The sequence below is a fragment of the Triturus cristatus genome, chromosome 4_2, assembly GCF_964204655.1.
Source record: "Triturus cristatus chromosome 4_2, aTriCri1.1, whole genome shotgun sequence".
Lineage (NCBI taxonomy): Eukaryota > Metazoa > Chordata > Amphibia > Caudata > Salamandridae > Triturus > Triturus cristatus.
Window position 1 is genome coordinate 796048125 of NC_140586.1, and position 12705 is coordinate 796060829.

At 42.0% G+C, this 12705-nt stretch overlaps 1 protein-coding gene across 1 annotated transcript in view; it reads right to left on the minus strand.

Annotated features, from left to right (window-relative positions):
• The window catches only part of LOC146835060 (vitamin D3 hydroxylase-associated protein-like), an 824670-nt gene that overhangs the window by 343829 nt on the left and 468136 nt on the right, over positions 1–12705 (minus strand). Inside the window, exon 6 of the mRNA XM_085599957.1 lies at positions 10298–10338. Within this exon, the coding sequence (XP_085456083.1) occupies positions 10298–10338 (41 nt within the window). The remainder of the gene's footprint in view (positions 1–10297; positions 10339–12705) is intronic.

Below are 12705 nucleotides of genomic sequence, written 5' to 3' on the forward strand. Positions count from 1 at the left end.
TCAGGCTTCTGGCCGACCATAACAATTAAAGGACCTGAGCCGTCATCCAATGTACACCTGGTACTATTAGGGAAGCTTGTTGGCATTTGGAGTGTACCATTGGGGCAAGATGTATTAGACTAATTTTTATCAGTAGGTGTAGAGGCTTGTGAACTGATAGCAGAGGGCGGAGGACACCTTCAATCAGTCTCACTTGGTAAGAACCCAGAGGTTTGGGATCGTTAGAAAGTATGAAAGTTGGGCAACTGGTCTTATCTGGACGATTGAATTTAAACCGAATTGCAGTGTTAAAAAGATAATTGGTCTGAAGATCAAAGGCTACCAAGTTTTCTACTAGGTCATGGTGTGTTAGTGTAAGGGCAATGGTATCTGTAACGGATCCTGGTGTTGAGTATCTTTTTGCCCTTACTATGTCCTCCCTTATTATGGATCGACACCCTCTCAATTGTCGAATCTAATGGATAGCTTTATTAACTAGGGTTCCCTCAACTTCTCTACTTATCTCAGGCGGGAGCCTAGGTACATTAATCAAGTGTATTGTCTCCTTCCACCCAAGGGAATTGTCATTGTTTGTCACCTGTGGAAAATAAGAACTCGCTTTGGGGTTCTGTGTATAGTTTGTAATTGGGAGGTGATAAAGGGAACCTACGTTGTGAAATTCCCCACCTTGGAGCTCAGATACTTGTTGGCCCCCCTTAGCTCTTCCATTGCTTGGAGTACTGCCTCCAATGTCAGTTTTAGCCCCCTGCAATTGACCTAATGTAGGGCCCATTGCTGATGAGCCCACCTTACCCTTCGCTGGATTAATGGGCTTGGAGCATAAAGCTTTTTTGAGAGATTGGACTTCATTAAGTACTCTACTAAAGGATTCAGATAGGCTGCCTATGGCTGCCTTAAGCATTCTAATTTCTTCCACTAAATTAGATATCTGCCCTGAAAACGGTTTTTGCAAGCACAGGTCTCTGAGGGTAGAACTATTGTGCATGGTTAAACGTCCTTTGGTGTGGGCTTCTTCCTTACTAGCATACTCAGCTTGACCAGGAAAAGTAGATCCCCCCCTATGTGTAAGCTCTGTCATAGCACCCCCTATTGGCACATCCTTACCTCATTGTTGTCCATGAGGGGGGCAAAACTATTGCTACAGGCAAAGACTGAGAGTTCATCTATTGGCTCTTGCACCTCTGCTACCTCTATTACCTCATTGTTAGACACTGCATGGCTAGGTTTTGTGACAAACGCAGGTGGTTTCTTTCCTTTTGCTTTATTAAATAATGATGGAATGCGGCCTTGGCAGATGTTGTCAGCAGACCTACCCTGGGGCTGCGCACCAAGTGTTGGAGTTGATGCGCTGTTGGAATCAAGGAGGCCCTCACACTCTGTCAATAGAATATCATTTCAGTCCAACACCCCTTCCTACCTACCCCCTTCACTGGGGCTTGCAGCCTTTTTGCATTTCTTCGCCCTTTTTTTCGTGGCGGCCTTCGAGCCCACCGCACTACACTTATATTTTCCCATTATATAACAATGTCATGCAGAAAGGAATAAGCAAGGGGTTGCTACATACGCTATGGCCCTGGGTGCGGTGTTTAACAGTCACTTATACACAGACAGTTGTCACTCTAAAACAATACCTCTGTCCAGATGCAAGTGATCCCTAGAAGAGAGAAGAAAGTGTGGGGTGTCTTTGTGCACCTCCAGGCGCAAACATTGCAGGGGGATGCAGTCCCCAGCCAGGGAAAGTACTGGTGCGGTAAAACGGGCTCTCCGACCTCAAAAATCTTGGCAGTTAATGAAAATAAGAGGGGTGGCAAAGCCCTGCCTCTTCCTGACACTGACGGCACACCTTTGAGCCTTATTTGAATAAACCCAGGACATTCACCACTATTTACCATTGAGGGTTCAACATGTCAAGTTAGTTCAACTCCTTTTCTGCAGGGGCTACTGCAAAATACTTTAGGGCTTATTCACAAAATAATTAGTAAATTTGTACCCATAAGAGTGCACCTAGGTGCAGGTGCAGATTTACTACTTTTTTATATTCACCAATATTTGCAGTAGTATGCCTGGAAAGCTTCACATGGTGCAGCTTTCCAGGCGTATTACTGCGAATGTCATGTGACATGCACAAGGTCCTTTTCCATATTCTACATTTGGTTGAATTCCACATAGGTACAATGGAGCCTCCTGTGCACATACACATGTTTTCCCACCACTGAAAAACAAATCCCCCATGCAGAAAGCCCATCCTTTGCAAGCACAGCAAATCTGGGTGTGATCTGGAGCAACTCTCCAACATTTTTTCAGGGTGGGATTGAGGATGAGATGGAGATGAAGTTCCTCTGAAAAAAGGCAGTAAATGATGTAAGCTTAAAGGTTGAAGGTTTATGGGAGTTTGAGTTTTTGTAGGAATTTGTGTAGGGTGTGGCATATATGAAAAGAGCTGACTGCAATATCTTGGGGAGTTTGCCCAAAAGGGCCCGGGAGCTGGGCGCGTGGGGGGGAGGAGGAAGGGGGTAGTTGATTTGCAACCACGCGTCCCAGGAGAGGAGAATAATTCCATCAGCTTGAGGAGAATAAATCCATCAGCATGAGAGGACCCAAACCTCTAACCTCTATGATGCTTCACTCACCCTCGCATCATTGACAGATTTATTCTCCTCAAGCTGATGGAATTATTCTCTTCTCCTGGGATGCGTTGTTTCAAATCAACTACCCCCTTCCTCCTCCACACGCGCCCAGCTCCCGGGCTCTTTTGGACAAACGCACCCAATACGCTTAAACGCTATTGGCCCTCCGCCAACGCGTTCCATCGGACTTTGTACCGGATTAACACAGCGCCTTCTACAAATTACAGATCTAGTACCACCTATGACGCCCTACCAACTGCTTTCTACTAGAGAACTACCTTCAATTTTATGACCTATTGTCCTGATGATGACCTGAAATCATCCAGGTTGAAACGCCGTTGACTACACAGCCTAGAACTCAGGCGCTCTTGTGGTCAATTCCATTACCTGAATAATTTTGTACATAACTTGCATTGTTTTTTGACTACTTGAAATCTTATCCTATCTCGCCGTTCACGCTGTTTTTTGCACGCGTGTGTCACTGCGCCGTCCACCTCTCACTAGCACGCTCAGTGCCCACCTTGTGTGTTATGGTCATTGTAAAATAAATGTACTGTAGTGCCTCTCAACTACTTACAGAATTATAAAAATTGACTCTCTTCACCTCACCCCTACGCTGTGGTCTCCCCTCCTTTGTTCCTCTTGATTTCACTGTATATAAATTGTCCTCTCCTAATTTTCTCCAGTTGAGACAGTGCTGGTACACCACTCCAAGAGAGGAAATATAGTTGTAGAAGTAGTTACTAGTGGGCTCCCTCAAGTGGTTGAAATGTCAATCACCAACCTTGGGGAAGGGGGGCAACCTAAATTTGAATATACACTCTAGTTATTCTAATGAATTGTGCTAATTTTATGTAGGACACAATATACCAAAGCTGGTTTATAGTGAGGAATGAACATTTAAATTTGCAATAAATGTCTTGAGAATTATGAAAATAGTTGATGTAACCCTACTATACATAGGGATTATCAGTCATTGGGAAGTGCAAATATCTAATAATTTGTATTTTTGGGGAACACTTTTTAGGTGTATGTGTACATGTGCAAGGCAAAAATGCAATTCCTAAAGGTAAAAGCATCTAATGGCTGGAGTGGGCTTGTCTGTTGATCTATACCTTCTGCTGGGGTGAGAGGGAGCATAATTTGAGTGACATGTCAAAAGACCAATAGTGAAAGAGCGTTATTTGCGAGCCCCTATGTATGTATGTATTTTGTGTATGATTGTTTTGGAAAAATGAGGCTGGAAAGCCAGCTAAAGCTGTCTTTATTCAAGAAATAAAACAGTTGTGAGTGATTACCCACGCTATACAAATCCAGGTTGATCAATTGATTGAAAATCTTTGTGCGGGAGAACTTGTTGCCCACTGAAGACTTCTAGCTGGACGATAATTTGGCACCTTCGCCCAGTCAATATTTTTTCCTAGCAACTTAGTCACTCTGTTGAAGTTTGGAATTCTTCAGTGGGACAATGTATCTAACACTGAATTCCTTGAGGCCAGATACCTTCTTGTAGAGGGTTAACTGAATCAGATTTGCTGCTGTAGAGAAGGTCCGAGCTGGAGAAACTTGATTTCTTAACCCAGCGAGGTCGTGCCTTGGCTGGATAGGCTGGGGTGGTTTCTCCCATTCCTCCGGAGGTCTTGAAGCTACAGTCTTTGAAACAGGCTTCATTTGCGTGCTTTTCCTCCACATTTTGCCTCAGATGTCCATTATAGTACTACTTCAGTATTTATTGTTTTTAATCTTTTCAGGATGACCATCAGTAAATAACGTATTTGATTACATCCTAGAAAATTTTAGCTACCTTTATTCCTACTGTGAGAAATAGTTTTCTGTTTGAAGGGGGTGAAACCCTACTCACGCAGCATCCACAATCCTTGTTTGAGTGAGGCACAAGCAAACCCCAAATTAGCCTGTGCTCATGCTCAATCCTCTAGTAGCATCGCACAGAACAGCCAGGCTTTAGTTAGAGACATTGGGGCACATGTATCAACCATCTTTGCGAGCGCAAACGGTGCGATTCGCAAAAATCGTCTGTTTGCGCCCGCATAAAGGGCATTTGCGATGCATGAAGGGTCAAGGCACTCACAATTTGAGAATTCGCAATTAATTGCGAGTTCTCAAATTGTGATTACATTAAAGGAATCGCAAATTCAGATTCCTTAAATGCAATGCTTTAAAGTAAAATAATTAGCGATTTCGCTGATAGGGGGCACAAATTACCATGAAGATGAACTTCATGGTAATGTGCAAAAACTTTGAAAAATGCACGAAAGTGCATTTTTCAAAGTGGTAGGTTACACACACACATGTCCTTTGGACATGTGTGTGTGCAACATTTGTACACAGATCGATTTCAGGGGTGCAACAGGGTGCCGCTTTGACACCCTTGCACCCTTGAAATTGCATTCTGAATTTGCGATTCTCTAATTGAGAATCGCAAATTGAGAACGTCCTCCCATTCATTCCTATAGGCCTCTAGGCCCATAGGAATGAATGGGGAGGTATTCCTTAATTGCGACTCGCAATTTGCGACTCGGAATTAAGAAATATTTAGAAATCGCTATTTTGTAAGCTATTTCTACATGCATAGGCTTTTGCGATTCCTTATTAGCGAATCCTTATTTTTCGGTAATAAGGAATCGCAAATGGCATTTTTGATGCATGTGCTAGATTGTGTAAAGTATTTATGCAGCACTTCAAATGTTAATAAAGTGAAAATACCACAAAAGAAAAAATCCACACCAATTAAGAAAAAAATAAAATTAAGACCAACACTATAGATTTCAGTAAATATAGCACCAAAAGGCACAAAGCTCCAACTGTGGAAATCCGGTCACGCCGGACCCGGAAAAAGTCACACATTCAGGCCTACGGCGATGGAGGCAGGCTGGCTACAGGGACCCAGTTAGGCCAGCTGCACAAGAGTAACTTAAGTCCTGGTTGCAGAGCATTGCAAGGTCCAATGTGAAAGAAGTATCACACCACCGAGATGAGTTGGTCCCATGGAGCTGCGCAATTGCAATGTTAGGTCCTGCATTATTGTCAAGGATGCCACCAACAAGTGCTGTGGTGCACAGTCTGGCATCGAGAAAGCAGTGTGCAGTAGAGGCGATGCATTGGTTCAGAAGAGCTGCAAGGCTGCGATGCAAAGCTGCTGTCGACATGAAATTTGCGATGCACGGCAAATCTTCGATTCCGATGTGGACTGCAAGTTAGATGCAGAGTGTTTGCGTTGGGAGAACCATTGCAGAAGAGGCAATGCATCTGTTCTGCCTGGGTTTGCACCGCACAGCAAAGGAGATGCATCAGTTCTGCTGGGTCCACAGATGGTCTGGCAGAACACCTTTAGGCCCACTTTCAAGGGTCAAGGACTCAGGTAGCACTGCCTGGCAGGGTAGGACTGATGGCACAATATATGTGCTGAGTTGAAAATTGTTGGTGCCTTCAGTCCCTGAGGCTCTAGTCAGGAGGCCAGCTAACCAGCCCTTGGAGTCACTTTGGGATCCTGCATTCGACAGATGTCCATTCCTTCTCACCTAGACAAAAGAGCAGCAGGTCATGACAGCAGTCAGCAGACCTTCGGAGCAGCAGTCCAGCAGGGTGCTAGTATTTTCAGCAGCACAGCAGTCCTTCTTCCTGGCAGAGTATCTACATGTCCAGTAGTGTTATGAAGAGCTTGTGTCTGCGGCCCAATCTGAGCCTTCCTTTGAAGTGGGAGAAGCTTCTAAAGTTTCCCCTTAGAATTCCACAGCCATCCTGCCTTTCCTATCCTGACTCGAGACTAACTACAGGGAGAATGCAGCTCTTAGTGTGGAGGAAGTGCACAGCCTATTCACATGTAAGTAAGGCTGTTCCCAGTTTGTCCTTCCCATCCTGCCAGTAATGGCCCATTCAGGCACACCTAAGCTCCCCATTGTTTGTGGCTGTCTGGGAGGAGTACATAAAGCTCAACTGTCATCTACACGACGTCATGTGCCCCAGAGACAGGCTTCAGGCACTCATGGCTAAGGCAGGAAAATGTCAAATTCCTAAAAGTGTCATTTTCAATACTGCAATATAAAATCCAACTTCAACATGAGACAGGATATTTCTTTAAGAAGTTCCCTGTGCAACAGTTCTCCTGTCCAGCTCACCTGTAATTCTCCACCCTCTGCTGCCTGTCTACCTGTTGCCCTCTGTTTGGCCATCGTCTGCTCATTTCTTGCTCTGTTTTGCCTTTTCTGCCTGTTTTTCTGCCCACCTTTTTACTTTTTGCTGCTAATTTTTCTGTCCTCTGTTTTTGCCTTTTCTGATCCTTCTTCTCTCTGTTTAGCCCTCTTCTGCTCGGTTTTGCCAGCTATGCTCATTTTTCTGCCCTCTGTTTCGCTCTTTCTGCTCAATTTTCTGCCCTCTGTCTCCCCTTTTCTTCTTGCTTGGTTTTCTGCCTTCTTCTGCTTGTTTCTTCCCCTTCCCACTGTTTCCTTAAGACTTGACTTTTCAACAGAGACCTCGCACCCAATGCCCAGATACCCCCAGGGGTGACAGTTCCATGCTCTAAAAATGCTGATTGCTTGATTGATTACAATTCCAAAGAAACCAAACATTAACAGGGTAACTGCCCGCATTTGGAAATAATCAATTATTGAATGGAATAACGTAACTCCGATGTTATCCAATGGGAGAGGTAGGTTTTGCAGAAGTAAAAAACAAGTGTAAGAATTTTTCACTACTAGGACATGGAAAACTAAAACATATATTTCCAACTTTCTAAATTCATTGCACTCTGCCCTCTGGGCTATCCAGGACCTACCCAAAGGTAGTATTGAAAAGAAAGGTTTGGGCCTGGCAAAAGGTTTATTTTGCCAGATGGAAATGGCACTTAAAACTGCACATGCAGGCTTCAATGGCAGACCTCAGATATGTTTAAAGGGCATCGTAAGATGGTGGCACAATTAGTGCTGCAGGCCCACTAATAGCATTTAATTTATAGGCCCTGGGCATAGGTAGTGCCACTGTACTAGGGACTTACAAGTAAATTAAATATGGGCATTGATAATTCACTATTTAATGCTCTGGTAGCTCTATACTCTGAAACATGGGTCAAGATCAGAGTGACTTCTGACTGGTCCATGACAAAAAAAAGATAAAACAACAAAGGACTAAAGCAAGGATGCATACTGGCCCCAAAGCTTTTCAACATGTATTTTGCGGGTTTACCAGATTTTTGGCTGATGCCCAACCCTTCCCTCCCAAACTCGCTGGAACTAAAATCCAGTCGCTGCAAAATGCAGACAATACCATATTGTTTGATCAAACACCGATCCGTCTGCAGCTGCTCTTAATTGCATTGTCATTATACTGTAAAGCAAATAAACTGAAAATAAATATGACAAAAACAAAGGAGATGATATTCTACATACAAACGAAGAGAAGAGGCTTATGGCAAGTTGATCGCAAACCCATTGAGACAGTCAAAGCTTATAAGTACCTTGTAGTATGGATCAATCATAAAGGAAGGCTGTCCACCCATATTACAGCGATGCAAGGCTTGGCACAATCATTGGAGGGGGCATTCTGCAGAACAAGGAAAGCCATGTGTTCACCCGATCTTACTCCTCTAATTCAGGCAAGGGGGGCAAAATCTCTACCGTCCCAGTCTGCCAGCTTTCAAAATTTTTTTTCTTACCAACCTCAACTTCCCACGCGCAAATTCACAAGGAATTCAACTTGACATCTCAAACATTGGATACTCACAGCTAGATTCATAGCATACTGCCTAAAAGCCAAACAAGCATGGGACAATTCATTAAAGAAGTATATCTGGCTAATGATAAATAAACCTGGGTTAGCTTGGCATAACATTTTTACTCACTCTGATGAAATACCGGAAGCACCTGAAATATGGTCCACCCTTATACCCATACCAGCAGCAGCAAAACGTTTAACAAAACAAGCAAAAATAATGTCAGCGGCCAATGAGACAACAAGGCTGAAAAAGCTGGGCACTAAAATTATATAACAGCAGGGGCATACCACTCAACCTGTCCTCCCCCCTAAAGCCAATAATGAAGTGTCAACTAATGAGGCTTTGGTTTGGCTTGATCCCTCTATTGGCATATAAGTATGGCCAAGGTTATAAAGAAATGATAGTTACACAGTGGCGAGCTTATGGGGGAGAAGAGGAATCATTAATTCACATATTGTGTATCTGTAAGTCACTACGCACCTTGAGTACTTATTGGCTCCACCCCATTTGGCGTATTTTAAATATTCGAACATGTAAGGACGCCATCGTAGAATGTCTGATGGGTGACTCAGCACAGCTGGTGGCACGTTTTATGGAATTATTTACCCCTGTAAAAGCCATTCTGACTTCCGATAAACCTATAGAATCATAATGCTCAACCCACTATCAACTGTCTTAATCCTTCATGTTTTTATTGCTGACAATGTGAAGTCTAAAATTCTAAAATAATAGGATGTCTCTTTGCCACATTTTATCTCTAACATTGGAAATTGTGCACTTTATTTTGTACCTAATCAAGCAAGATTGCAATGATTTTAATTAATTTTATTATTTAATTAATTGTACAATAAAAATTATCTATCTATCTATTAAATATGCTAATTGTGTATAAGCCAATTCTGCCATGTTTTGAGTCTAAAGCACAAGCACTTCCTGTGAATCTTTAATATTTGAAATTATAGACTCTTCTTTTCTAAATACCAGGTAGGATGCTAAGGCTTTCACCTCTCTATTTAGGTGTCACATCTTCTTTGTTTACTGTGCTTGCCTACAAAGTGTGTAAGCTTTTTTTTCTCTGCCAGTGTAGTATTTCTAGGGATTTAATTTCTTTCTCCAATTCATTTATCTTTTTCATTTTTTCTGTGTTTTTCATACCCATTAGCTTATGTATAAGTCCTCTAGTGCTGCATTTAAGTCTCTTAAGATAATGGGCGAGGAGCAATGAATTTCTATTTTCATAAATAAACTGTTGAATGAATTTTTGATTTCTATCTACTGTACAAAGTGACACATGCGTGGTCAGACATGAGTGTGCGTTCGATCTTTAGGTCTGTAGCAGATTGCAGGTATGGGGCATCAACTAGTATGTAGTCAATGCACAAACAAGATTCATGGGGGAAAGAGTAAAAAGTAAATTTTTATCACCTGAATTGAATAGCCTCCGAAAATCCTACAGAGTATGTGTTAAGCATAGATTCCTCATCTATTCTAGATAGTAACGGTAGAATACCAAAGTGAGGGGAATCTAAAAAATTACTGTACATGCAGCAACATTAGGGTCCAGAACACCCACAAGCCAATTTGTGGCCATTCTCAACTCCAATCTGACACTTTTCCACCCTGGAAATTGTCAGAGATTTAATCCAGCCAATAGGCAATGTTAGGGCTGTTGGGGAAGAGCACACAGCCTGGTAATCACAATAGGAGCAAAACCTCACAGTTGTTTGTGCATTTCCCTTTAGACAGTTGAGAAACATCAAGCAGTGTTTAGCATTAAGGGCTATGAGAGTGATATGGATGGTTTTGAATGTCAGGTAATTATTAATGCACTTTGTAGTCAAGTTAAATTTAAAACAGTCTGAAGAATGTTCAAAAGTATTTGGCAACACACATAGTGTATTTAATTTATATTGAAGTGAGTGGCAAATATTAAACAATATACCTGCAGGTTGTCCATCTATTGGACTACTCATACCGGAGACACTAAAAATAAAAAGAAAAAAAAGGTAATTAAATGGATAAACAACTTAATTTTTGATTGATACTGTCAAACTTTTATTGTGATCATCTTACATTTAAAAAAAATATGTATAGCAAGGAAAGGAAATCGACTGTCATGTAAGGGGACTCACAAATGTAATGAGGGACATGGAGGTTGTTTTTCTACTTGGATGTATGTCGTTACAACGCACACTTTTACCACGCATGCACTTACAACGCATTTTTTACAACGCATAATCCATTACAACGCATGACATTACAACGCATGACACTACAACGCATTTTTAAAAACTACCTTTACAACGCATTTCCATTACAACGCATACTACCTTTACAACGCATACCATTACAACGCATAATATTAAATTGCATTTAAGGTAAGTATTAGATAGTATAGGGGTAAAAGTTACTTTTCTAACTCCAGGGGGTGCAACAGTAGGGTAAGTGTTGGATAGTATAGGGGTAAAAATTACTATTCTAACTCCAGGGGGTGCAACAGTAGGGTAAGTGTTGGATAGTATAGGGGTAAAAATTACTATTCTAACTCCAGGGGGTGCAACAGTAGGGTAAGTGTTGGATAGTATAGGGGTAAAAATTACTATTCTAACTCCAGGGGGTGCAACAGTAGGGTAAGTGTTGGATAGTATAGGGGTAAAAATTACTATTCTAACTCCAGGGGGTGCAACAGTAGGGTAAGTGTTGGATAGTATAGGGGAAAAAATTACTATTCTAACTCGAGGGGGTACAACAGTAGGGTAAGTGTTGGATAGTATAGGGGTAAAAATTACTATTCTAACTCCAGGGGGTGCAACAGTAGGGTAAGTGTTGGATAGTATAGGGGTAAAAATTACTATTCTAACTCCAGGGGGTGCAACAGTAGGGTAAGTGTTGGATAGTATAGGGGTAAAAAATACTATTCTAACTCCAGGGGGTGCAACAGTAGGGTAAGTGTTGGATAGTATAGGGGTAAAAATTACTATTCTAACTCCAGGGGGTGCAACAGTAGGGTAAGTGTTGGATAGTATAGGGGTAAAAATTACTATTCTAACTCCAGGGGGTGCAACAGTAGGGTAAGTGTTGGATAGTATAGGGGTAAAAATTACTATTCTAACTCCAGGGGGTGCAACAGTAGGGTAAGTATTGGATAGTATAGGGGTACAAATTACTATTCTAACTCCAGGGGGTGCAACAGTAGGGTAAGTGTTGGATAGTATAGGGGTAAAAATTACTATTCTAACTCCAGGGGGTGCAACAGTAGGGTAAGTGTTGGATAGTGTAGTGTAATATTATGCGTTGTAATGGTATGCGTTGTAATGGTAGTATGCGTTGTAATGGAATGCGTTGTAAAGGTAGTTTTTAAAAATGCGTTGTAGTGTCATGCGTTGTAATGTCATGCGTTGTAATGGATTATGCGTTGTAAAAAATGCGTTGTAAAGGTAGTGCGTTGTAAAAGTTGCGTTGTAAAGGTTGTTCCCCTTCTACTTGAAAACCTTGATAACTAGAAATCTACTTGAAGTAAAATAAATGGTTGCCACGTCATTATATGCCACATGCCAGTACCCCACTCTGTAAAGGCTTCAAGGTACAGACTCCAGTGCAGTTTTATGAGAAGACCAATATCTTAGTGACAAGTCCAATATCAAAGGGCGATGTCAAGGTTGTACCACTTAAAAACAATTTCAGTTGTTACATAAAAAAATGCCCCCTGCCCCCACCCCTCACATCCATTAAAGGGAGGTGGGGTGCAATGTTTATTGTTCTATTGGACATAATCTTAGTTACATTACACCTGTGATCTCAACTCCGTGAGGAGTTGGAAGCATGTTCTGTCTGGCATCTTCCTGACAGTTTACAAGGAAGTAATCCTGAAGACGCTCTGCTCTCCGAAGGACTGAGCTAACTTTAGTGGGCTTTGAAGGAACTGGAGTTTTATCATGGAGTCAAAACTACCAAGCAGTGGAGTTTTATCTCCCTTTTTAATAACACTGGAGTCAATCAATAAATGTGAATATTAAAATAGAAATGCAGAATCCTGAAACGGTTCAAATAGAAATCGTTTTCCTCATACATAATCTCAAATGTTATGTAACGAAAATAGGCAGAAATCAAAACAGGCTCACAAAAGCTGAATGGAGGAATGCTTGCGAATCCTCTAAGCCAGTAGTATTCAGGCCCATCAATTTTCACCCACTTTGTCACTCTAGACAGATGCCCGCATTATGAAAATCAGTACCGACCATGCTCCTCATAGTAACAGCACATTTCGCCCTGCCAGGCATGGACGCCTCCAGAAGAGAACGCAAGCACCCCCAAAGCGAGTTGGCGTTGTTATGCCCCATCAGTGAGGTA